Below are 26,290 nucleotides of genomic sequence, written 5' to 3' on the forward strand. Positions count from 1 at the left end.
TTGCTGATTGGCCACCATAAGAGTCAAGGTCCACACTGTATATGGAATCGTTTGCTTTATCCAGAAAGGGTTTCAGAGGTAACTATTTTTGGTATTTTTGGCCTCTTAGCCTGCTTAATTAACTTTGTGATAGAGCCTGTGGCTTTGATTTCATTTATTTATTGATTTAGTAAACATTAAATGACTGCCTTTCCCTCTCAAGGTATTGCATCAAATATCTGGGAGATTTTTTTTAAAGTTAAATATTGTCTCTGCCCTCAGCGTAGTTAGAGGCTAGTGAAATGAAGAAAGCATATGCAGGTGTAATCGCAGTCTGCCGATGCTGCACGTGAGATGTGTCATGAGGTGCTATTTACATGCCGTAGGAGCCCACAGAGAAATGAATTCTTCCTGAGAAGTGCTTGTCTGCAGTGTGGTTGTGTCTCCTTGGTGATAACTTTGTTGTAATACACGTGGTATAAATACTCTTTAGAAAGTAGGGCTGGATTCAGAGAACCTTTGATGTGCTTTCCAGCTTTACAGTCCTTTATTGCTTTCGCAATGTACTTGGCCCTTCAAAGATCTAAGAATTGCCAGAAACGCCCCAATTTGCAAGGAAACTGATCTAGTGACAATCTAGGTTTAAAAAATCCCACTAGGAAACTGAGAAAAGTAACATTTACCAAGAGAACTATGAAGAATAGAAGTATTCGGTAGTATGGGAACCATGCAGGAATTAGAGTAGTTCCGGTGTTCATGTATTTCCATTCTGCTCCCTCCTTGCCTCCTTCGTGTGGTGATATAGACACTTTGCTTCCATTCTGAGGGCCCCCCAAAGCCCCATCACTGCTTGTGGGTCCAAGAAGCTGTTGTCACACGGTCTTAAGTCAGTGTCGCATAGGTCATCTTCCAAGGGATGCTAGTTGATGGTGAAAATACCTTCCATAAAATTCAGAGCAGGAAATACTCTTTAGGAGCAATTTAAAATATCTTGAATGTCAGTCTCACTCAGAAGTCAGAGTAAGGCAGTCATTTATTATGTTAATCTTCCTTATCTGGGCAGCATTTGTTGGCATTCCGTCCTGAGTCATCAGGACTGACATATGTTTAAGAGTTTTGAAAGCCTCGTCATTTTGGGGTTGGAGTTTGGGGTCGAGCTGAAGTATCAGAATGGAATTGATTTTTCATGTTTGGCTCCTGAATTTCTTTTGAAGATAGTTGCAGAAGATGATTTCTGAAACTGTTTGAACTTATCATGGTAGGAATAATTGGAATAAGTGTACAGCTCCCCAAAGTGGGCACTGTGGAAAATACTTATTTGAATGTATAAATTTGACTTGGAACTTTCATTTGTGTGAGATACACAACAGTCCCCCCTTATCCGTGGAGCATACGTTCATCCCCCCGCGGATGCCTGAAACCCTGGATTGTGCCAAACCCTATGTACACCATGTTTTTTCCTATACTTAATGTACCTGTGATAGTTTAATTTATGAATTAGACACAGTAAGAGACTAACAATAATAATAAAATAGAACAATCATAACAATATATACTGTAATAAAACAAGTGAATGTAATCTCTCTCAGAATATCTATTGTACAAATTTAACGCCTTTTTCATCTTAACTAGGCACTTATCACACACTGTGGCCATAACTTGTGCAGTTTGAGATGCAACAGCAAAACTAACACTATTTTCTGTGTCCTTTTCACAATTTCACAGATAGGAGATTCGTTCTTACCATAGATCTTAGCAACCTCAGCATACTTTTTTTTTCTTTTTTTATCAAGCCTAGACTTTTCACATTAGAAAGCACTTTATGGCTTTGTCAGGTCCAAATTGCCAGCCTCACTACCCTTGTACCTTGAGACCAGTATTAAATAAAATCAGGGTTAGATGAACACTGCCCTGTGATTCCAAGATAGTCAATCTGATAACCAAAACAGCTACCAAGTGACTAGCGGGCAGGATACCCTGGACAAAGGGAACAGTTCACAACCCAGGTGAGACAGAGCAAGATGGTGCAAGATTTCTTCAGGCTACTCAGAACAGCGCACAATGTAAAATGTATGAATTGTTTATTTTCCATATAATATTTTCCGACTATAGTTGAGCACAGGGAAGTGAAACCATGGAAAGTAAAACCTCAAATACGTGTGTGTTTCTTTTACGGCATAGAACTTGAGATACTTTGCAAGCATCACAGCTGGGAAATCCTGTTCAGCCCCTTCCCTGAGGCAGTAGGAAAAAAAAGTGGAGGGGAGGATAAATAATGAAAAACTGAATTATTCTCTTGCTTGGAGTCTCCTTGAAGTAGACCAGTGGAAGAGTGTACTTGAGTTGGGGATACCTCACTACCCCTTTGGTTTGTTTGCAAAAATTGTATGGGATTGTAAGATTTGTAATGGGACCATTTAAAGGTCTTTTCTGTTTGTATTCCAGAGTCTGTAACTAGAGGGATTCAAAATCTTCTAGAAAAAAGTTGTTACAGAATCTTAGTGTAAGGAAGCCTTGTAGCTCTGTCATGCTGTCTGTGTCCCCTGTAGTTTGCAAGGAAGGGACTTGAGTCCAGAGTACCCCAGTGCTCAAAAGGGCCCGCCCTTGTTTGCCCAGCTGGTTAGTGAAGAGTCACGCCTCAGACCCTAAACCTGGAGCCTTGTTGCGGGCCCACCTCGACCCGAGAGACCACCTCATCTGACTACAGTCAGCTCCTCAGTGTCACGCAGTGAGCTGAGGCACCCCGTGAACCTCTCCAGGCCTGTGCTCCGTCTGCAGGGGAAATCCTTAAATAGGACCACCCTCCCTGATCAGTGACCCTGTTCTGTCTCATGAAATACTCGCTCCACCTGTACCTGGAGAGGAATCCTGGGAAGGGCACACTGAATCTGCACCGCCTGCTGTGCCCTGGTTGATGAGCTGGGGCGTCCACTATCCAGGCAGCTCTGCAGCGCATCCCTCAGCAGATCGCCGTCTTGTGTGGGGCCTCGTGCAGATCCCAGTGTAGGGCGATCTGGACGGATGTGAGAGTCTCACCCCTTGTTGCCTACTCCCTTCCAGAGCATGGCATCTTTATTTTGACCTGTTGCTTGTTCTGGGTTGCCTTCCCTGTAATTTAATGCAAATTGTTACCTACCAAAGCAGGGGGGTCTTTGGTTCCAAAAGAGCTTGCGTGAGTTGGTTAGGATTCCACCTTGGTTTAATGATGTATCCGGGCCGAGCCACAGTGGGTGAATGGTGTGAGAAAGGGAAGAGCTCAGTGCTTGCCTGCCCCTCACTAGGGAGGTGTCCCACAGCCCTGGGAAAAGCTGAATTATAGGATCTCCTTTCCAGGGCCCTTTATCCTCCTGTTTCCATGAAAGTAATAACTTATGGAAATATGCTTGTGGTCTATTTTGTTTCTGACATCATCAGTTTATTTCTTTGCCAGCTTGCCTCCTTATTTTGCCACCCCAAATTCTGTTGTAGTCATTTCTCCCATTGAATCATCTACAGGCCAAGCTCTTTTTAGGCAGAGAGGACTGGGGACAGAGTGAGCTGGCACCAGGCCTCTCCCTGCCATCCCAGGCTGGTGGCAGAGACGGCCAGAGAAGAGCCAGGAAGGACCACGGCCTCAGCTACGGGCCTGTTACCAATGACCCAGGGCCTGGACCGGTCTGGAGGGGACGCATGACCAGAAGCACTGCAACCCGTGTGTTCTGTGACCTCCGCTTTGTGGGCACCAGGACATTCATTCCACGAGGCTCAGGAGATTTTTCTCTCATTCCACCCCTATGAGGCCAGGGTTTGATTGTGGGAAGCCACAGACTGACTTGTCAGCAGGGACGGCATGGAGAGAGCGCACATATATCCATGCATGAGTTCCTTACTTTTAAACAGTTACAACAGAAGATTCCAGTGGTAAATCATGCTGTTAGAATGTGTGTTCCCTTCCTACAGCAGTTATTTACTGTTGTGCATTTCCAGAACTAAATCGAGCCTTTAATTTGCAGACATCTACTACTGTTCTGTGTGTTGAACATTGTAATAGGAACTGGGGATGCCATGATGGGTAAAATGACTGAGACAGGTCCCATCCCTCAAGAAGCTTTGCTGGGAGAGACAAAGGAGCGAAGCGGTGGTTGGTGCCTGGGTCATGGGAACTTGGGGAAGGAACCATCTCCTGTTTAGGCCTGTATGTACCAGTGTCCCTTCTCTTCAGTTTTGATGGCATTTTACCATCAGCATTAAGCAGAGTTCTGCTGAAATACTTCATTCAGGGGATTTTCCCCTGTTGACAGCCTTGCTGGCCTTAAAATAGGGAGTGAGTCTTTTCATTCCAGTTCCAGAAAGTGATGCCTGTCATGATTGTTTGCCGTGGAACGGTTCCGGCCTCTGTCAGCATCATCCACAACACAATAGTCTATGTTCCTTCCTAGGAGTCATTAGGTTTCCCTAATGGGATGATCTGGAGGAAGCAAAGAGCTCTGGCCCGCCTCACTCGTTAGTACCGAAACCTGGTGCGGTGTCTGCTTCACATCAAGCTCAGTGGATCGTTTTTCCCCTTGTCTGAGGCTGTTCTTTCCTCCTTGAGTCAGGGAAAGGATTTAAATCCTGGCTTTCTTGACGTGGAACTTCAGTGCAATTGCTGTTGCAGCTGAACCTGACCTGCAAGCTGGGAGCAGACATGTTTCATGATTGGCATATAATGTGGACAGTGCCCCAAGGTTTGCTTTTTCGGTCAAAAGACTACATCCTTCGGCTTTGAGAAAGAATTTGTCATTGACACACTTCACCCCCATTGCACCCAGGCTCTGTGAAGCCAGTGGAGGAGGTTCTTAAGAGATGCTGTCAGTGCCTGAATACAGGTGATTGACACGTGCTGCTTAGTGTCATAGTTACCATGTATCTCTACCTGCACACTCTGGTTTTGGTGTCATACTGGGAGCTGCTTTTTAGCTGTCCCTGGATGGGGTGAGGGCTGGAAATTCATCAGTGCCTAATAACACCAAAGTTTCTTATCTTTGTTTTATTCCTGATGGGGCCCTTTACTGTCAGGTGTCTGTCTCCTGGCATGGCTCTTTGTTTAAATAGAAACAAGATAGTGCATACCCTTTCAAGAATATGATCTCTAAATCAGTCTTGTGTGTGTGTGTTCTTTTTTTTTTTAATTTAAACTTAGAGTCCCTCTGAGTTAGCCATTTATTAGTGGACAGACATGAATGTGCCCCGAAGGTGACTGACGTGAAAACTTGCCTTCATTCTTCTTGCGTAAGGCTAGTTAGTGGGAACATGGAGCCGGAAGGAGGGAGGTAACAAAAAGGAAAGGGAAGATGAATGAGAGCTTTAATGTGGGGGTTTGAGGAAGCAGAAGGGTAACGAAACATGAGTCTCTTTACAGCATCTGCAACTAACCAAGCTCTGAAGGCATGAAATGGCAACAGCTGTGAAAAGACCCAGGTTGTCTAATTCTTCTGGCAGTTGTTCCTCTGTTCCTCTAAGTTCCTGTGATTGATCGCCCCAGCATACAGTTGGGAAGACGAGATCATAAAGTGAGGTATTACCAAAAGAAGAGCTAGCTGATTCTTCTCCTGAAAAAGGTTTTATCTTGTAACCGACTAATTTAGGCTAATGAGGGAGCTAATTGCACAAATCTAAATAAGTTAAAAAGTGGAAATTATCAAAATATTTTTAAAAGCAAGGCTCTTGCTTTTAGGTATACAGTTATTCAGGAAATTTACCAGCTGTTGCTAAGTAGCTAATTTAATAGACAGGACTTTAAATACTGGCATTCATTTTCACAAAACAAATGTTCCTTTAGGAACTTCTTTTTAACAAAGGAATAGTAATTAAGACATTTGACAAATGCTTTTCATTGACTTTACATTTTAACAAGGTGGCCTTTTAAATGGATGTCTGCCCCACTCCCCACCCACCCACCACCAATTGCACATATGCTCTGATGACCACAAGGAGTAGCCAGGCTGAGAGAACTCAGCCTTGGCAGGGAGAAAAAAATATATGAAGTCTTCTGCCGTGTTTTTAACTTCCATTTCTTAGAACTGGCTTTGGCTTCTCATTTTACCTGCCCTGAGTGAAGACCATCTTACAGTTAGATTAGAACATTTCCACTCTACAGAACCTTTGACAGGTGATTCTTTTTGGAATATCAGAGTTTTCACATAGCTGGAGGTAAAGCCTTAAGTGCTGGACCTTCCATCTGGGAGTCTGTTTCTAAACACCTGTGTATTTGGCTGGCTTCTAGAATGTTCATCAAAATTTATCCTTTTCTTGATGTCTGGGGAGTATCATTATGGCTGTCAGTTGACTGTTACATAATAAAGATGTACCTCAGTGGGCAGGGCACTAAGCCTACTGGCAGGACAGGAACTTGGGTTAAGGATTTACTCATGTCACTTTACCTCTTGGCCATTTGCTTCAGTCTCTCAAAAATGGAATGGAACACGGTCAGCCATATGTCTGTTAGAAAGTGTCTTTCGGCTAAATTCATTCGCACGTAGATCATGGAAACAGTCTCCTCCTGAAGAATTTCACTTGCTTTTCAGAAAACCATCTCTGCTCTTCATTCCCGCTGTATCACCTCAAGCCAGCAGCTTTAGTCAAGAGATTATGCAATTATTTGGGCCTCACTTCACGTGTAACTAAAGGCATAGACTCTGATACCTACAGTCTCTTAAGCTAGAAGAAGGCTTTCACCCCAGATTCATTCTTCTTGCCCCAAATCAAAAAAAAAAAAAAATTCTGTCAAATTTATCGCTTCAAATTTCTGGTTTAGGTAATTCATACCCTCATCTTCTCCTACCTGGACTCTTTGGTTTCCTTACCACTAATTTCTTTCTGCCTTAAAATTCTCAGTTCTCAAAACTTCAGGTCTCAAGATTCCTTTATACTTTAAAAATTATTAAGAACTCCGAAGATATTTTGTTTATATGAATTATATCTGTAAATAGTTACCATCTTGGAAATTAAAACTGGTGCATTAAAACTATTTATTAATTCATTCACAGTAACAACAATAAACCCACTACTTGTTAACATAAAGAGCTTATTTTCTTGAAAAATAACTTTTCCAAAACAAAAACAAAAAGAGAGGAGTAACATTGTGTTGCCCTAACTTGTTGTAGAAACCAGTTAGATTCGCACATGTCTTATCCATTCAGACTGCTGCAGTAAAGGAAATCCAGCCTAACAGATACATGCTTGAGAAGGGAGGGATATTGTAATAGTTTAGCCAGATAATTGTGATACTCTTCTTTGACACTAGGTGAGAATTCTTAAAAGTTTTTAAAAAGTTACTTGTAATGTGGAATCTGAAATCATATCACCAAACTTTTTGTACTCTAGCACGTTAAAAGTCACTGGTGTATCTTGTCCTTTGAATGGATCTTTTATCCACGCATTGTTTCCTAGCATCATGCATTGGTCATCTGGGAAATACTGATTCGCCAAATAATAAAACTTCTCCAAACATTGAACATTTCATTCTGCAATATCAGAAAATCACACTTGTTAGTATCACCACCAATCTCATCAGAAATGTCTTTAAGTCTTGGTAAATTGGCAAGTTCCCAGTGGCAGATGCGAGTTTTCCCAAAAATCTCATTTTCACTTGAAAGTCTGGATTTTGTCATCAACAATAAATACTGCCAGTTGCTTCTTCTGAGAGACAGGTTCACTTTGTTTATTTCCAGGAAAATACCGAAGTTCAGAATAGCCGTCCCTTGTTCAGCAGTCCTCCCTTCAGATACAAATGCTGCTCTCCATTGGCTCACAACATACAACAGTTGCATGAGTGATTTTCCTCAAGACCACCGTCGTAGGTCCTCCATAGAAGTATTTTATGTCTACTTTCCATTCGTCACACAGACTATTAAGAATATGAAATTGAATGACATTAGTAAGTTTACAGCTTCATCAGGGACATTCTGTGTGAAAAAGTTTTTTGTTTTTGTTTCCTGTACTGTAAGTGTGTGGCAGCGAAGCCTGCAGTGACTGCTGGTTCGCCTTGGTACCAGTCCCTTGATTCGTGCTAAGGCCCGTCAGTGCAAATGTCAACACAGCAAAAGGGCAAACGATGTGTTAGCATTACTATGAAAATAGTTTCGACCCCACAGATGCCCTGGAAAGGTCTCTAGGCCCCTGGAGGTTTTGCAGGCCACACGTTGAGACTCCTGCTCTAGCTCATGTTAGAGATTCTTGCTAAACTGTGTGGTTGTGGCACAGACTTCACTGTCTGGTTCCTGAAATGACCTAGGGGCCCATCAGCACTGCTGTCAGTTCCACAGCCCAGCTGCCAGCCACCCCGGGCTCCTCCTTACCACTAAAATCCATCGCTGTCCTTGCTCGGTGTGCAGTGTTACTCGCCACAGTGTGTATCACACAGACAGGCATTTATCAAGCAGCGTTCATGGTGGGTATCTTGAAAGAAGAAGGAACACAGGAAGAACTTCGGCAGGGCTTGTTTCTAGTTAATTGACAGTTCTTGGCAAGCATTACTTCAGTGGACTTTACCTAAGAGTATAGTTACTTCATTTATCAATTTCTTTCCTCAGGGCACTGAAAACCTTCCCTTTCTTCAAATTTTTTTTTTTCCTGTTTCCAAAGCGGATGTATCTGAGGCTTTTAAGTTTTGTTAGATCAGCTTTAAAAAAAAAAAACCAAACAAACATTTAATCAGCATGGCAAGAGTTGCATCTACAAACTAGGTGAAGGGGAAGGTCCTCATTGATAACCCATTAATACCTGTATTTAGGATTTAACCAGGAAGAGTGGTTCATCTTTCTGTCTGTGTAGAATTCGGATAGTTGCCTTTGTAGTGACACGGAACACACTGAAAGGCTTTTTTGGGTTTCTCAGTGTGAGAGAGGTATAGAGCCGTTCGAATTCAGACCCAGGAAAACTCTGCTTGTATGAAAGAAAGATAGTAACAGTGAGCTGTGTTAAGTAGTACTGTGCTCTTTTGAAGACTGCAAATGCTTATTATTACAACATCCTCATAGGGGAGGCAAAAGAGAAGTATTAATAATAGTCTTATAGTTGACAAGTTGTAGGGACAGAGAAAAGGCCTTCTGTGTGTCCATCCTGTTCAGTGCTGGGAGTGCAGGGGTGACCCTAATAATACTTTATACTCTTTCCAGTTACTTACACTGTCTCCTTGTGTTCCCTGATTGTCAGATGTACTGTCCTTGACATAGTCAGTGCTATGCAGTCTTCTGAGCCGTTAACCACACATATGCGTGCACACTGTGTATATCTTTGGAGGAATTAGCAAAATGCTTCCATGAAACTTGGTCTTTGAATAATTGACCATTGTGTGCAGATTATTTTTTTTAATTCACTGGGAACAAGTTGTTTTTTCTTTTTCCACCAAGATTTGTGTTAAAACAATCACATTAATTTTGAAAAGAGAAATGGGCATGTTTATTTAGGTAGGCACTAGAATATCATCAGTCTGTTAAAAATTATGAGCAAATAAAATAGTAACCTAAAAGTTAATATGCATTTGGTCAGATAAATCTCCAAAATGGACAATCTTAGAGAACCACCCATTTTTATTTTAAAAAAGCATTCAGAGTAGGCAGAGAATTCTGTTCTTTAACTTGCTGATTAATTTCTGATATGTCCCACTTACTGATAAGGCCTAACTGCTAATGCCATTTGTGCCTCTGTGTCAAAAATCCATGGGTACTATAAATGTATGGGTAAAGGAGCTTCTGAATCTAGATTGCCTGCGCCGTTTTGATCTACTCCTGAGAATGGGTTATCTTTCCTGAAAGTTCCTCTTCACACAGAGAGATGAATGTTGATTCATTCACATAAGAACCGTTTGTTAAATACTAAGGCCAAGAACCTGCAGGAAATCCAACGAAATAGATGCTTTGGTCTGAGAGACTTCTACAACAGGTGTCTAGATAACTGATAACCGGGGGTGATTTAAGTGTGGTACGAGTGCTGACACAGTTCTGATAGAATGGGAGGAAGGACAGGCCAGTATTTTTTTTTAATTGACAGATAGTTGATTTACAGTGTTGTGTTCGTTTCCGGTTTGGCTACACATATATATGCATTCTTTTTTATATTCTTTTGCATTACAGGTTGTTACAAGTTTTTGAATGTGGTTCCCTGTGCTGTACAGTAGGACCTTGTTTATGTTTTAGGTAGTAGTTTGTATCTGCTAATCCCCTACTCCTAATTTACTCCCTAATTTGTCCGCCCTTTCCCATTTGGTAACCATAAGTTTGTTTTCTGTCTATGAGTCTGTTTCTGTTTTGTGAATGAGCTCATTTGTACCATTTTTTAGATTCCACATGTAAGTGGTATCATATGACATTTGTCTTTGTCTGACTTCCTTCACTTAGTGTTTTGACTGTGGTGTTGAGTGGTGGCGTCATGAATGGGATGGCATTTGAAGGACTCTTAAAGATTTGCCTGGTTTTGCTTCTGTGGGGAAGACAGTGAGGGCAGGATCGGGGACATGGGTACAGCCAGTTGTCAGATCTGATGTGAGTACAGTGAGCTGACCATTGAGGCTGCAGTGGAAAAGTCTCACGAGGAGAGAAATGGCCAGAGGCTGTCATGGTGCAAGACTGTTTTCAGAGTCACCTCCTAGAGCCCCCTGCTCTTTATCCCAGTGTGCACACTGGTATTTCAGCTGTCTGGGTGGGGATTGTTTAGGGACACTTTAAGTTCAGTCCAAATTAGGCACTTGGGGATTGGCCAGGAAAAAAAATCTATAAATATCTGTCTTTTTCTTACTCCTTTCCCTTTGCCTCGGATGAAAAGCCTTTTTTTTCTTCTTTTTTTCCTTTTTTTCCCAAGGCTGACTCTTCCATCTCAGTTCCCAGTCCTGTCTTGACCTTTTAAAGAATGGCTTCTCCATAAAACAGCTCAGCATTCAGATGCCCGGTAGCGCCTTTAATCTTCGCTTCTGGGGCAGCCACCTACCTTCTCCACTGATTAGAGGAAAGACAACCTACCTTTTCTTTCTACTTTCTGGTCTCATCCCACAAGATACTTTCAGGGAGAAGATGGTGGTCTGATTCAAAGCAAAGGAGTTTTTTTCTTTCAGTTGTAACCTGAGTCAGAATTTCCAGCTCCTTGGTTTTTTCTTATATGTACCCTTCCTTGTAGACCGACTTAAATACTTCTTTAAGAAAAATAAGGCCAAAATATAATGATGATAATAAAATAAAAATGTTACATCAACTAATACTTATGTAGTACTCATGCCTTAGGCACTATACAAAATACTTTGTGTATTAATTCATTTTTTCCTCATAGCAACATTTTTCTATTACTATATGTCTTTATTATTTTTATCCTCTGGCAGCAGTGTTAAAAAAGTAGGTTTTCTTCTTGAAGGATTTTTTTCTTCTCTCTTTGCTCTGTCTTTTGGACAGTTGATAGAAAAAGCAAGTTATACCTCTACTTTCTGTGCTTTTTTTGAAGGCATGACTGTACTAGTATGTGTTTGCCTTGGAGGGACGAGGGAAGACTTCCATGGGAAGCTGAATCATTTTTTGGCTTGTATGACTGCATGACTACGCTAGAGCTATTCTTTGTGCTGTGAAGTGAAAAATAAGAAGGATAAGTCGAGTAATTTCCTAATGTAACACATTTTCATTTTATGTGGGATTCAAACTTCTCCTAAGGATATGGTTATTTTGAACACGAGTTTTCATGTCTGGCCAGGACTTTTATCCTTTAAATTCAGAAACTCGTTTAGGCTATTCATCTTTTGTGTATGTTAACACTGACAAGCTTTTTTTTTCCTCTTATTTAATGACTAAATCTGGTCAGCCATCTGAAAAGTCTTAGGATTATGATTGTGGTAATAAACGAGTGCATAATCAGTTATTCGTCTGGCCCTTGGATGCCTGGTTCCGTTTTTGGCACTCTGGGAGAGAAGTTTAAGAAGTACCTTTGCCTTTAAGGAACTCACCATTCTACTTGGGCTCAGACCAACACGCAGCATCAAGGAATACAGGATGACAGTGAGTGCATCACAGCCCAAGGACCATCGTAGCTCACAGAGTTATAGGGAGAGTGAGAGCAGGCAGAGAGCTTAATGTAAAAAGTGAGATTTGAAGGGTAGATTTTGATTAAGGTGGAGAGACAAGGTAGGGAATTCCAGAATCCACACTTGTCCTAAGAGCCAGGGGGCACTCGGGTAGGAAGAACCACGTCCTAATTGTGGAACCTTGAGAGAACGACCGTTTACTTATCTTGAGGAATAGTAGTAAGTGAGATTGAATAAGGATCATGGAGAGTCATGATATCCAAACAGGAGAGATTAAGCTTGATGAGGCTAAAGACTTGTACCTTCTTCCTGAATCACAGGACAAATCATACCACTTGTTTCTGTGCTGAAACATCTCTGGTGGCTCCCGGTTGCCTCTGAATAGTCTAAACTTTTTAGCGTGGCATCCTGTGCTTTTACAGTCTGGGCGGTCAGTGCTCTTCCAGCTGAAGTCATAGATGCTCGTACAGGAGTTTGATGCGTCTGACTAGGCAGTTCTGTCATACCTGCCTCTCCTCAGCATCTGTACCTTCACTCACAGTCTTTATAGGTGATGCCTGCTTCCTCCCTCTCACTTTCTCTCTCTCTGTCCTTTCATGTTAAACCCACACCTTCATGAAACTTTTCCACCTACTCAGTTCAGCCAGAGATCCTTATTCCTTGCTGAAACCTTGCATTTCATTTGTACTACCACGCTGTCTCATACCTCTGTTTCACGCATTGCCCCTGCTTTGTTTCCTTGAGGTCCCAGAAATGTCTTATCCATCGTTACATCTCTCGTAACACTTCACAGAGCACCATAGCTACAGCAGACATCTGAATATTTGTTGAATGGTTAACTAAGTTTGGTTAATCTTCACTAGTTTGCTACTAATTGGCCAAGACATACTGATGATGACAGATTCCCATGAGGAAATTCTGGTCGTTAACTGTCAGTGTTTCCCTGACCTCACTGCCTTTGTTCTATAGGATGAGGTTTGTTCTGACTTCCATAGGTGATCGTATGGAAAAGGAGTTTCTTACTTGTTGGCTGTTCCTTTCTGTTCCCATATTCTTGCCAAAGCACGGTCTGCCCTGCCTCTCTTCTCTAGCTGTTAGGAAACCCTTGTCCATATTCCTGACCAGGTTGCAGTGTGCACCCGGGTGTTCTCTTTCGGTCTCTGACAGGAGCTCTTGGAAAGAATTGAAAGTATGCAAAAGAACAGGCAATAGAACTCACTTTGTGTTATTGGCCCTTTTTTTCTGTAAATTAATGCTTCATTTACTTCTCAGAAGGTTTTTTACACACTGAAGTATTTAATACCAGGTTAGCCAACCTGTAGCAACCATTATATAGTGATTCACTAAGTCATTCTGTCTGAAGGGAAAAATGTCTTGAGGGAAAACCAGGAAAGGTGGCGTGTACAAGCAAACCGTAAAGCTTCCCCTGTGAAATGGAAGCGTATGGAAATTCAGCTTTCACCACTCCTGCTGCACCAGAACTTGCCCTCACCGAGGTCCGTGAAACATTCACATAGCAAAATCCAGGTGTCTTACTGGCTTGGCCTTTTCACAGCATATGGCACGGTTTGCCATTCTTTCGTTTTGTTTTCTTGATGTCACATCGGTGCGTTGATTTCCACATCTGTGTGCCCAGTCCCAGCTGTTCTCCTGAGCTCCAAATGTACACGTTCATCTGCTTACCTGGCTCTGCTTGGATATTTCTGCGCTACCTCAGATTCCCTGTGTCTAAAACCTCTTTTCATCTCTCCCTGCACCTCCTTGCACGGCCCTGCACCATTTAGCTGCTCACCCCGAGCAGAATCCTAGTCAGACATGACCCTTCTTTCCCGCACTCTCCCGCCCCCAGGCCTGCTAATGTTAATTTCTTGATCTCCACTTTCATCGCCTGAAGTCAAGCTACCATCATCTCTCATGCCACTCAGGTAGCAGCTTCGCAGCTAATCTCCCTGCCCCTTGTCTTGCTCCCTCCTGTCTGTTGAGCGTGCTCTAGGGGAAGAACAGTGGTATTTTTGAAACACAGAACTGATCATGCCTTTTGCTTGCTAACAACCCTTCATGGCTTTTTTCTTTTGCAGTGATTCAGGCTTTCAGATATACTTAGAGTATGTTTATCCGTAACTGGCCTCTTTCTGCTCCCAGGCCTGGTCCTTCGCCACTTGCTCTTTCTTGCCTCTGGGCCTTAGCTCCTAGTCCTCTGCCAGAACCAGCACAGAATCCAGCTCTCCAGCTCCCCGACTCATCCACCAGGTCTCAGTGCGGTCAGCATTTCCTCAGCAGGCCTTTCCTGGGCCTCAGAGTGTCGCTCCTCTAAAGGCAGGTGTTCCTGTAGTCCCCTGTCATTCCTCTGTTCTGACACTGCTCACACGCATCATTGTAACCATCGAATGGCTGTCTAGTTCACTGCTGTATCCTCAGTGCCAGACATAAATTTCAGTAAGTATCTAATGACTGAGCTCACTTCATTTGTTGAAACGCTTGTTGAAGACTGAGGACAGGGACACATGAGAGGTTGTAGTCTACAAGCACAACAGTATTACGGGTTTTCCGTGTAAAATTTCTTGGCTGTTTAACTTGTTACTGATACTAAATTTGCTGTTCTTAGCATTCCACGTTTTTTAAAATACTAGTGTATTGTAGAGCCACATTCTTTGGGAAAATTTGAAAATTCAACCAAAAAAATTTAAATGTTTACAAAATGCTCTTTAAACGAGGAAAGATGTAAAATAGGTTTTAAAATCACAAGATTATAGTACGGAAGAGACCTGTTTTGACATGTCAGACTGACAATATAGGAGAAGTGAGCTTACCTCACCACAGGCTTACATCCTTCTAGCGGCGTGCTCCGTGTTCAGAAAGCCAGTTTGATCTTAATTATCCCAGTGCACATAACAGCAGAGGGTTTGTTTTGGTGTCTACATCACACGGAGGACACTGACTAGAGAGCCCACAGTCGGCTGCCCTGTGGCGTGAGGAACAGTTGGAATCACGATCCAGAGGAGAAGCTTTGAGGAGGATGGTGAGTCGTTAACAGGCATCTTCGAATGTTTGAACTGCTGCCGTAAGAAGTTACTACTGTTTGTTCCCAGGAGAAAAACTAGGAACAGTATTCCCATTCATTCTGGAGAAGATGGGAGGACCTTTGTCCATGTCCAGAAACCTTCAGTCTCTGCGTAGGATGTGTTTGTTCTGATTTTTCTAACATATTGCCACAGTAAGATGCTATAAAAAAATTAAAGGTCAAGTTTTAAAATGTTGGCAAAGGAGTTGAGCCTATTTAATGTATTGACACACTTTTTACCTGTACTTTCTAAAATTAGGGCCTTTGTCATTTTCATTGAAAAAATAAAATGTTTTTTCTATTCTTTGGCATTCGTGTAAAATCAAATATAAGAATACCAATAATATGAGTGATAAATTCTAAATTTTCTTTCCTCAGATTTTAACTTACCTGTTCTCTGATAGCTTAATTTTTTTTAATTTAGTATATTACTCGAGGCAAAATAAGATGCATATGGAAAAAAAGATGCACAGAGCTGAGTTTAATGCAGGCTTGTTTTATGAGCTCTGTGGCCTGATACAGCTGGCTTAAACTCTGAGTGCTGCTGCTTCTCATCTGCAGACAGTGATGTTTCACCCTGTAGCTTTTTATGAGGAATAAATGAAGTTAGTTCATGTGGGAGCAACTGGCAAACAGGAAGCACTCAGTACATGTTGTTATTAATAAATCTTGCCCCAGAGGACCTGTCCTAGAGATTCAGCTGTCCTATCACTACTTTTCCAAATGAAATTATCATTTAGCTCTCTCCCTACCTCCCCTCCTCCCTCCTTTTATTTCACCAAGCTGTTGGTAATTTTAGTAAAATTTAACATTTGTGTGCTTGTTCCACAAGACCTATTGCCTATGAGTCCAAGTTTGTGAAGAGACTTTTTATTTAATTGAAGTACAATCAATTACAATGTGTCAATTTCTGGTGTACAGCACAATGTTCCAATCATGCATATATATACATATATTTGTTTTCATATTCTTTTTCATTAAAGGTTATTACAAGATACTGAATATAGTTCCCTGTGCTAGATAGAAGAAATCTATTATCTATTTTTATATATAGTAGTTAATGTTTGCAAATCTCGAACTCCCAGATTTATCCCTTCCGACCCCCTTTCTCCCAGTAACCATAAGATTCTTTACTGTGTCTGTGGGTCTGTTTCTGTTTTGTAGATGAGTTCATTAGTGTCCTCTTCTTTTCTTTTTTTAGATTCCACCTATGAGTGATAACATATGGTATTTTTCTTTCTCTTTCTGGCTTACTTCTCTTAGAATGATGATCTCCAGGTCCATCCATGTTGCTGCAAATGGCATTATTTTATTGTTTTTTTAATAGCTGAGTAGTATTCCATTGTGTAGAGACATATTTAGAGTTTTGTCTTTTCTTACTCTTCCACCTTAATTACTTTTTGCCATTGTTATTGTTGTCAGCCAAACTGCTGCTACCAGCTAAAGTTTCTTCTTGAGAAACGCAATAAAGGGTTAAAGCAGAGGTGCTGCCTGCTGCTGCCGGATGATAATCTGGGGAGAAATGCTGGCTGATTGGTTGATTGCCCTTTAGGCCTTCCCCTGTTCCTTTAGTCTCTTAAACCTTTGAAACTCCAAATCTGTGAGTGGAAGAAATTTGAGGAGTGGGGGGCAGTAGTCTTCCCTCTCCTGGACCAATAGTGCTCAAACACCTAAATTGAAATTAAAACACCTAAATTGAAATTAAAAAGGGAATCCTAGCTAGAAACAATGCCTTTGCAGCTATTGTAAATAATTTCCTTCTTTCTCTTTTCAAATACTCAAACACCTTATTTGAAGCAGTCTGTTATTTTAAGCAGACTGAAGTTGCTCAAGTGGAGGCTATAATAAAAAATATATATAATATTTTATCTGTATTTTAGTCAATTTCACCACCAACAAATATGTCGCTCTGGATGACTATTTTTTTTTTAATTTAATGAAATCATAGATGAATGAAAATTATTGACTGTGGTCGACATTTCCTTCCTTCTCCTTTCATGTGAAAAGTGGAGGTGGAAAATATAATTATGCAAGAATATACTGCATGTTTTCTGCAACAAGTTTTGAGAGAACTTATCAATTCCTGTTTCTACTCTGCATCTACCCACATCCTATGAGCTATATGGCAAATGATAGATTTGTAGGTCTCAGACTGACCATATCAGATGAAGAAGGAACTTCAGATGTGATCTAGTGTCCAACCCTTCTCATTTTTCAGTTCTGGAAACCAAGATCCAGGGAGTCAAGCTAATTATCCCAGGGTGCTCAGTGAGATAGTGGCACATCTAATGGAAAGCACCTTTGATTTTCACCCTGTGCTCCCTGCAGAGACTAAATTGATCATTGGTGGATCTTTCAGCCAATGACATGCTTCTACTTTATGTTCACTTTGGGGTTACAGGACAAATGTTTGGGAGCAGTAGACAGCCCCCCCCCCCCCCATGCTTACTGGCCTTTGTGTTCTGTTTGGATCTTCAGCATACCCACTAGGTGGTGTCCTAATTCAGAAGCTTTGCTGGGGAACTTTAGATAGGGTTCTGGCCTCACTAGAAGAGGAGCCAAATAGAGTTGACCCACAAGAATGCTTAAATCAATCATTTGGGTAAGGTGTTAGATCTTAGAGTTAAATACTAAGAGCAAATTTAATTCACAAACAGAAATGCAATCGTTAAATTAAAATGCATGAAATATTTTTATACTTCATTTTCCGGACTCTTAAAGAACATACGTTAGGCCCATGGTTTGAACAGACTTTAAGCACTGGTTGCTTTTATTGAAGAATTTAGGACTCCTTGTTGTGGCTAGAGGTAAGATGGAGGGCACAGAGAGAAGGGAGATATAATTAATCTCGTGAATAATTACTGTTGTAAGAAATTGTAAATAATAAGCATATTTTGCAACAAGTTCCCAAAGTTAGAGGAGAGGAAGAAATACTCTCAAAATGAAAATTCATAGGTCTCAGCTCTGGTTTGGTTATAAAATGATTGGTTTCTGTGTTTCAAAATCCTAACAGAATAACTTCAGTAGTTCCAGATGTTTTTGATAAAAACTTGGAATTGTCACACCAGCAGCAAAAGCACAGGACTGCAGACTCTGTCTTCTGTGGAGAGTACTGAACAGATCCAGAGGGGAAAGCAAAACAGACTCTTTTTTTCCCCACCCAGAGCATTTGTTCTCCAAGAAGGAACAGACTACGTAAGGACAATTCCAAATCCTTTCAATGTATTTATGTGTACAAAAAGGGTAGGAAATCTAGATTTCCAGCCTGTGGCACAAAACCAGCTGATTGTCAGAAATAAAAAAGTTAATCTGTCTCAAAACAGTAATCTTGGCCATTTCAGACAATTATTATTACTTTGAAACAGGTTCCTCTCTAATTATATAAACTTGAGGACAGAGTCGTTGTTTTTTGTTCTTTTTGATTGCCTTTGCTGCAGAGCACCAAATTATCTATTAAATCAGTATAGGTTATCTACATTTAAGTCAATAGTGGGGCGAGGCTGGGAGTGGAAGGGCTCTGTGGTGATGAAAGCACCTGTGATCCCTAGGGAGCTGCCTGGGACCCTTGGGAGCAGGAAACATTTGATTCTCATTAAGACAGAAGGGAGCGGCAGTAAAGAATAAACCATATTGAGGACAGAGGGGAGGCAGCTTTGTGTTTATATGGGGAGGAGGGAGAGTTCTAAATTACAGCCTGGTGAAAGTTCATACAGAAAAGATAGTTTATTATCCATCTTTCCCTACACTAAAGCCTTCCCACCCTTTTGGTAAGCCTGAGCTAGAATTTTATTTACAGCTTACTAATTTATCTCTAATCAGTTTCTCTCTAATGAAAAGCGACATCTGTTTCACTGTCCACATTGGTAGCATCACAGAGCCAGGACTTATGGGGCATGTGGGGAAGGGGGGGTCACACCTGCCTCCATGCCGTGGATGAAACAGCGAGGGATGGGGGCAGGCGGAGGCTCTGAGTTGGGTAGGACTGTCGCTGTGGTGTGTAACAGATGGCGAGGAAAGTGCTTGATTCTGTGGGGTTTGCTGCCTCTCCTTTGAGCTGGTTAGCAGCTTGAATGCCTGGCTGGAGGAGATGGTGATTCATCCGACCTCCTAGAAAACCTCGTGTCACCTACTGTTTACAATATTGATAGAAATTCAGGTATTCAGTCTCTTTTCTTCCTTTCTGTTGTGGCGTTGGAGCCCCCTCCTTCGCCCTCCCCCGGTCTAGCCAAGGACTCCTCTGGCCACTCGAGGAGAATGTCAGCCTCCTGATGCTCCTAGAAGGGGAACATCTTTTCTTCTTTTTTTTTTCCCCCTTTCTCCTCTTTTCGTTCCCCCTTAGTTCCTTTTCCTCCTTTCCCTCCCAAATCATTTACGACCCAAGAGAGAATGACTTCTGGAACAGGTCTGCCCCTGAGAGTCCTGGCTGGGCTGGGGCCGGAGGGTTCTCAGTGAGAGAACAGGCGTGAAGTGCTGGCCGCACGCTGGGCTCAGTCCACATGAGAGGGGAGTTTGAAATGGAGGAGTCCCAGCCAGGTGACAAGTCCCAAAAAGTACTGCTACAAGTACCCATTCATCCCCCTTTCCTCTTAAATTTTCCTTAACCCCTCCTCCCAACACTCCCTCCCTCAGTGCCAAAGAAAAGGCTGACCTTGTGATGATTTTCAAGCCTTGTCAGACACTTCTGTAACCCCTTCTGGATCCCAGAGACGGAGCCCTGAAATATTTGGCTAGCATTTTTCTCACATTAAATCACTGGCTTGCGTTTGGCAGGGAGATGCAGGGAGATGCAGGGAGATGCAGGGAGATGCAGTGTGCGCCTTGGGTAGTTTCAGTTTCCCCTACTTCGTGGAATAGATAAGTATGTTGTAGCTGTCTGTGGTGTTCAGGATGACACCCCTGCCTTTATTACCATGCTGCCCACATCAAAGCACTCAGGGTGCATCTGGAAATGCCTGACAGAGCCTTTTTCATAGGGGACAGTGTGAGGAGGAGGAGGAGGAAGCGGGTTGGAAAAGGAAGCCTTGTTTTTCTCTTCTTCGTCTGTGGATGAATCATGCTCCCACCACTGCAATTAGGTTTTCAAGCCTCCGAGGCTGCTGGTGCAGTGCTGAAAGGGCAAGTGCTGACGTTCTTGAGAGGGGGGGCCGGGGGCTGGGGCGGGGAGGGGCCGGCGCCCAAGCAGGGAGGGAGCAAGGAGCCGGGAGTGGTCTTTTTCCTCCTTTCACTCTGCTGTCATTAGAGATTTTCTACTGAAATCACGACCAAGCCCTCCTGCCTGGTGAGCAAGAGGCTGATTCAGGACTCTCTCCTTTGAATAGAAATCTCCAAGCCTCTACTTTTTTTTTTTTCTGTAAAGGAAAAATTGATTTTTCACGTCTTTTGTTTTTATTTTTTAAGCCAGAAGAGGATTTAATGAGATAATTTTTTCCTATCATTCCTTCGAAATAGAGACGTCGTCTCTTTCCTTCTCCTTCTCGCTTCCCGACGGAGTACATATTGGATTTTTATTGCCTGCACGGGGTTCCTCCCCCACGTGTGCCAGCCATTATGCGCAGCCGGCTAATTCTTAGCTTTTCTACTGGAGTTACGGCCAGTGTTGGAGACGATGTGTGCTTTTCTTCCAGTCAAGACCTACACAAAGTATAGCATCGGGGGCACTTACTGCTTACGTTGTGAATTGTAAACTCATCATCCCAGTGCTCCGAAGTTGCCAGGAAGTTCTTAGTCAGTTCAAGGAGTTGGGATTCTGCTTGGTTTCTTTTTAATTCAGTTTTTGACCCTTTGAGGGTTTTCTGTATAGAGGAGTCTGGAAGGCACAAGTTCCCTCCAGCTCACCGTGAGAAACTTGGAACTGTGGGCTTGCAGGTGTGCACTGGCCCCCCGAGCTGACACTGGGTACATCGCCTGCACCTTGTTTCCTCTCTTCTGCATTTGGACAAAATGTATGAACGACACAAGAGGCGCTACAGCCTCTGTGACATCTCCAAGGTGGACAGGACTGTGGATGTGGTGTTGCTGAAGGTAAGGGGCCACGCGTCACCCATCCCAAAGCTCAAGCTCTTCCCTGTCTGAATCCAGGAGCTGGGTCCCTGGCCACCCTGTATGGGGAGGAAGGCTGAGAGGTGTGTGCAGGTGAACATGGGGAGTGGGGGTTGGCTTGGTGATTTTTAGGGTTCTTAATGGAATATTTGAACAGATGCAGTGGGGACTTGAGCATCAACACTGAGCCACTTACTGTTTCAGTGTCATTTTACTTGTTTAAAAAATGGATTCTTATGCTCAGGAGGACCTCGTAGTCTTGAAAATCACAGAGGGAGAAATTCACCTTCAGAGGTGCTCCTTCCTGAGATGACTCTGTCTGTCCCTTTGCCCCTGACATCTCCACGCCTCTGCTCCCCACTCCAGGCCTCCTTTCGGGGAAGCTTTCTCTGTCAGTCTTTCTGCCTCTGTCTCTTAGTCTGTCTTTTGCCTGAGTCGTTTCCATCTGTAGTTTTCTGCTGTCTCTACTTAAGCTCTTTAGGGGAGAGAGGGATAGATGGTGCTTATTTCCATTGGAAGGGTCTCCAGACAGTCAAAGTGGCCCTTTTGGCTGGACCTGACTGCTTTTCAGATCTAGCCTCTGACTCTTGATAGCTGTATTTGTTGTTTTCTCCATTAGTGATGTTGGGTGTCTAAGCAGGATGGGGGCGGGGACTCTGAGTAGCTAATTGCTCACAGAAGGCATCCTTGAATCTAAAATTAGTAAGGACTCCACCAGCCATAAGATCGGAGTCTGGGAATGTTGGACAACTCAGGGAGCACTTTTTGGAAGTTTAGCAGTTTTCTGGCAAAGGCAGGGGAAATTGGAAGCCAACCAAATGCTTCTCAGATGCCAAAAGAACCTCAGTACCTGAACTTGTGAGGGTGTGGAGCCAGGGGAGTCTCGGCAAAGTAGTATTGTGCTGCCCTGGTCAGGGAAATGGTGCAGCTCTTGTATTGATTTATCAATTCAGCTTATTACTTGAGACTCCCTAATTTTTTTCATTGGTCCATTGAGGCCAAGAAATGTCTCAGGCTAGACACAAAAGCCAGTGAAATAATAATAATACCATGCCAGACAAGGGGTAGGTGAAGGAGCTGTGACTTGTGGTGGAGTGGCGTCATTGTCCCTCCTAATCGCTGTCGGGTGGTGGTTTGACTTGCCAGACTGAGGCAGAGAGCCATGGTTAACTTGGCATTTTGAACTTGATCCAAGATATTATTCATTTTAGTTTCAATGAAATGTGATTTCTGCTCTGAAATCACAGTGATGTTTTAAAATTTTTTGTCCTCATATATTTAGGAAAGCCTCATTTTTAGGCCCTTTATTTGCTTGATTCTGACTTTCACTTGTTCTGGGGGGAAAAGAAAGGAGAAGTGGGGGGGTAGAAAATCTCAGTCTAAGTACCACAGGGAACATGGTGCATGGGAAATCGTACTGAAATGTGCGATACTCTGCTCTGTCGGCACAGGGAAGCCTGTATGAGTAGAGCTAAATCAGCAACAGGTTTGTTAGACTGAAAGGAGCTGTTTCACAGTTTTAACACAACACTTCCATATACAGCATTTCATTTGAGACCGACTTGTCAGGCAGCAACCGTTTCCCCCTGTTTTCATATGAAGAGTTTGAGGGTTCTCATGAGCCAGGGTGAGGGATAAGAAAGACTTGAGTGATGTGATTTTTTTTCACAAGGCCACAGCCAGTAAAAGACAGTCTTTTTAGATGAACCTGTATGTTCTTTTTTTGCACCGTACTGCCTACTGCAAAGTGAAAGATTTTCAATAGAGAAGACTTTACTTCTCAGAAAATAAGTAAACATGGGGAATCCTGAAAATGCCCTGTTTCCAGTTTGAAATGAGAGAAGTCAGCTTGTTGCTAATTTCTTTGCTTTGGAGATAAAGAGAAGAAAGTGAGATCGACTCCCTGAAGGAGAATTAATAGCCTCTTCAGTGCCAGATGTGGTGCTTGGTCCAAGGGGCACACAGGTCTTTAAAGCTGTCGGACTGCTTAAAGACACACAGTAAGTAGAGAAACAGAAAGCACAAATTACTATAAGTGATTTGATAGAAATAAGAAGTGTGCTGTATAGGAAGTCATGGGAAGATCTCTTTCAGATAGAAGATATTTCTGAGGTTCTGACATTTTAAAAATTGTTCTCCAGGGGATAAAAAGATGCCACCTATATTGAGGGAAGTGTTCTAGGGAGAAGGAACAGCAGATACAAAGGCCCTGAGGTAGGAAAGGATGAGGGCCGTGTGAGCAAGTAGGGGTGGAGTTGTAAGTGGGGCCTAGAAGAGCTGGGCCCTGACAGCTATGGTGAGGGGTTTGCTTTGCTTGGATGCGTTACTTCCCAGTGTATGTTTTTAAAAGATCATTCTAGCATGTGGGAGGCTCTTAGGCTGCCATTATGGTAGTCGGGGCATGATAAAGTGGTTTTGTAGTCTGAAGTGGGAAGAAGTGGATGGATATGAGATACAGGCATTTAGTTTTTACAATCCCAGCTTTGTCTCATTTTACATATGGAAAAACAGATTCAGATAGTCAGTAATTTTCCGAAGCTCTCACAGCTCATACGTAGTAGGTAATAGGAAGCAACCCCAGGCCGGATTGTTTTCAAAGCTCATACTTTTTCTTGCTGTTCTAAGACCTCCGCATTGAGTCAGCCAGTTCCTTTTATTCTATCAATGTGTATATCAATTTTTATTTAAATATATATTTTTTTAAGTCTTAGACTTTCTATATTGGCAAAAGTCTTAGAAGTTACCTCAGTCATGTCTTTCCCAGTGCAGGAATTTCTTCTGCAACGCTGACAGGTGCACAGCTCATCTAAATTCATTTTGTCACACAATTTTTAACAGATTTTCCCCCACAGTTCTTTTTTTAAAATCACTTACAGGTGTTTTCCAAGTATATTCCATATTGAATTTCAGTGTCTTTAATCAGTGTTTTAAAAACATAATTAATTGGATGTATACACCACCTCAGTTCTCAAGTGAATATGTATATGTTCTCACTCCCCTTTTGTCTGTGGAAGTTTGCTTTTTATACTAAGGAGCTTGTCATTTTTACCTCTATTCAGTATGTCTAAACACTCAAAACAGTGTCGCTAATTCATATTAAATGTTCAATAAGTTTTGTTAATTGAATGAATTAATCTTTTAGGATTTGTAAGTATGGATTCATAAGCATCATGTTATGTAAACGGTATTTAATGTACTGATAAGGTTGGGATAAGAACAAAGATGAATTACGGCAATCATGGCACAATTTAGATTGTGAGCCTCTCCCTTTGATATTTCACGTTTACAGCCCCGTTCCCTCCCATTGGCACCCTAATGATTCACCGTAGATGCGCTTCAAAATTTTCATCCTCTGCTGTGTACCTGTACTTTCTTCGGCTTATTCTGCATTCTGATCTGTTCCCTTTGTCAGTTTTGTACGGTTAGTCTCACAGTAGCCTTTGTGCATCAGAGCCCTCCCATCAGATTTCCCAAAGGCTGGGTGCATTGGTCCTCATCCTCAGATCAGCTCTTGGTTCCCATCATCAACCCCTAAAAGCCTCTGAAATCTTATCTCCTTGTTTTTTCCCTAAATAATAAGGCATAGGTTGCCATTATTCCTTGCTCATTGACTTGTGTATCCCCCAGCCCAGTACACACATACACATTTCTCTTCCTCACCATATTGGTTACACCCCCTCCAATGCATATATGACTTCTGGCCCTTATGATAAGTGCTTGGTAACTGTGAATCATGTGCACAAAATGGGGTAAGGAAGAGTTTTAATTGTTGGCAGAGGCCCTTTGGTATCAACATGCTCATTTTCCTCAGCATCCTTCGGAAAGCTAGCACTGCCCTCACAAGTTAGAGAGTGATAGATATAGGTCTCTGTCTGACGCGGTTCAGTAGCCAACTCTCGGTGGCATGTGTGAGAGACCACTCTTAGCACAAGGGGACACCAGGTATCAGAAACTTGCTGCAAATCCAGTGGACCAAAAAGAAGGGGTGACTGCTGACTTAAACCGATTTTAGTCCAGGGACCATTTCCGTTTTACTAACTTTATAACTTTGGGTACCTGGAAAAATATTACCTACTAGTAATAACATGATTCTTCTTGTTACTGATGATTTATTGAGAGCATGCTTTGTAGCTAGTAATTCACAGTATCATGTGAATGGCTGAAAGATTTGCAGCCATGTTTTGTGTGCACTGAGTGAAAATATTTACAGAGGAGGATGACCCCCTCCCCATCCACGATGTCAGGCAGGCTACCTGACCTCATTAGGGGGAGTGCAGAAGGAGTAACTTGTCTTTAATTCTGGTGTCACTTTCCAGAGAAATATACATCCTTTAAAAAGTTTACTTGCTCTAGACACTTCCATGCTGCTTCAAACAAAAGACATAAGCGGGCTAAGGATTAAAGACAGCTATGCCTGTCTGCTCAGTTATAATCTGAAGAGACTTTGACTCAAGTGTTGGCTTCCATGTCCGGATGGTGGGGTTTTTGCTTCCTTTTGTTCAGCCTTATAACTCTGGCTGGATCTCCTGAGACAGTTGCAGAGGAAGTAAATACAGGCAGTGGCTGGGAAGGCTGGGTGTAACCATGAGCTGTATTATTAGGATGTTCAGATATAAACAGTAGCAGAAACTCTGCCAAAAACAAAAGGCAATTCCCTCTCCACTGAAAATATGTCCGACTCTATTTTCAGACTAATGGGAACACAACGTGGGTGCAGTTTAGATAGTCACAAGGGGTCCCAGGCTTTGTGACAGGAATGAAAAGCTAACCTGGATGGGTCAGCATTTCTTTTGAGTTAATTCCTCTTTTCCCACGTTCCATATGCACTATTACTCACCAGAACTTTTGGTGTTGAATATTGGTAGTGTCCATGATCTGGTTGTCATGGAGGTAACATGAACAAAGGACTGAGTTTGTTTTTTAGCTAAAGAGTCATAAATGGAGTCAGAGCCAGAAAGTGGGTTTTGGTAACTTACTCCTCCAAAAGACATGGATTTTTAATGGCAAAGTCTCTGCTTTCCTAATTTCTAGCTACTTACTAAACAAAATCTCAGAATCGTGTTGAACTAGTCCCTCTCCTACCCATCCAGTCGTCTGCCAATCCTGTATTTTGCTAATAGTTCAGAGATTTCATAGGGCAGAACCTGGATAGAGCAGCTCATAATCATTATCTTAATTTTTCTCTTAAATCT

General features: G+C 42.3%; 1 protein-coding gene across 16 annotated transcripts in view; it reads left to right on the plus strand.

Annotated features, from left to right (window-relative positions):
• AKAP13 (A-kinase anchoring protein 13) overlaps positions 1 to 26,290 on the plus strand; it is a 293,291-nt gene that overhangs the window by 166,883 nt on the left and 100,118 nt on the right. The window contains exon 1 of one of the 16 annotated variants that reach the window (XM_074354318.1): positions 20,269 to 21,080. The exons of the other annotated variants lie outside the window; for them this stretch is intronic. Coding sequence (XP_074210419.1) covers positions 21,000 to 21,080 — 81 coding nt within the window. The 5' untranslated portion in view covers positions 20,269 to 20,999. Of the gene's footprint in view, positions 1 to 20,268; positions 21,081 to 26,290 lie in introns of those variants that run through there. 16 annotated transcript variants of the gene reach the window in all.

This window comes from Camelus bactrianus, chromosome 27, assembly GCF_048773025.1.
Source record: "Camelus bactrianus isolate YW-2024 breed Bactrian camel chromosome 27, ASM4877302v1, whole genome shotgun sequence".
In the NCBI taxonomy this organism is placed as follows: domain Eukaryota; kingdom Metazoa; phylum Chordata; class Mammalia; order Artiodactyla; family Camelidae; genus Camelus; species Camelus bactrianus.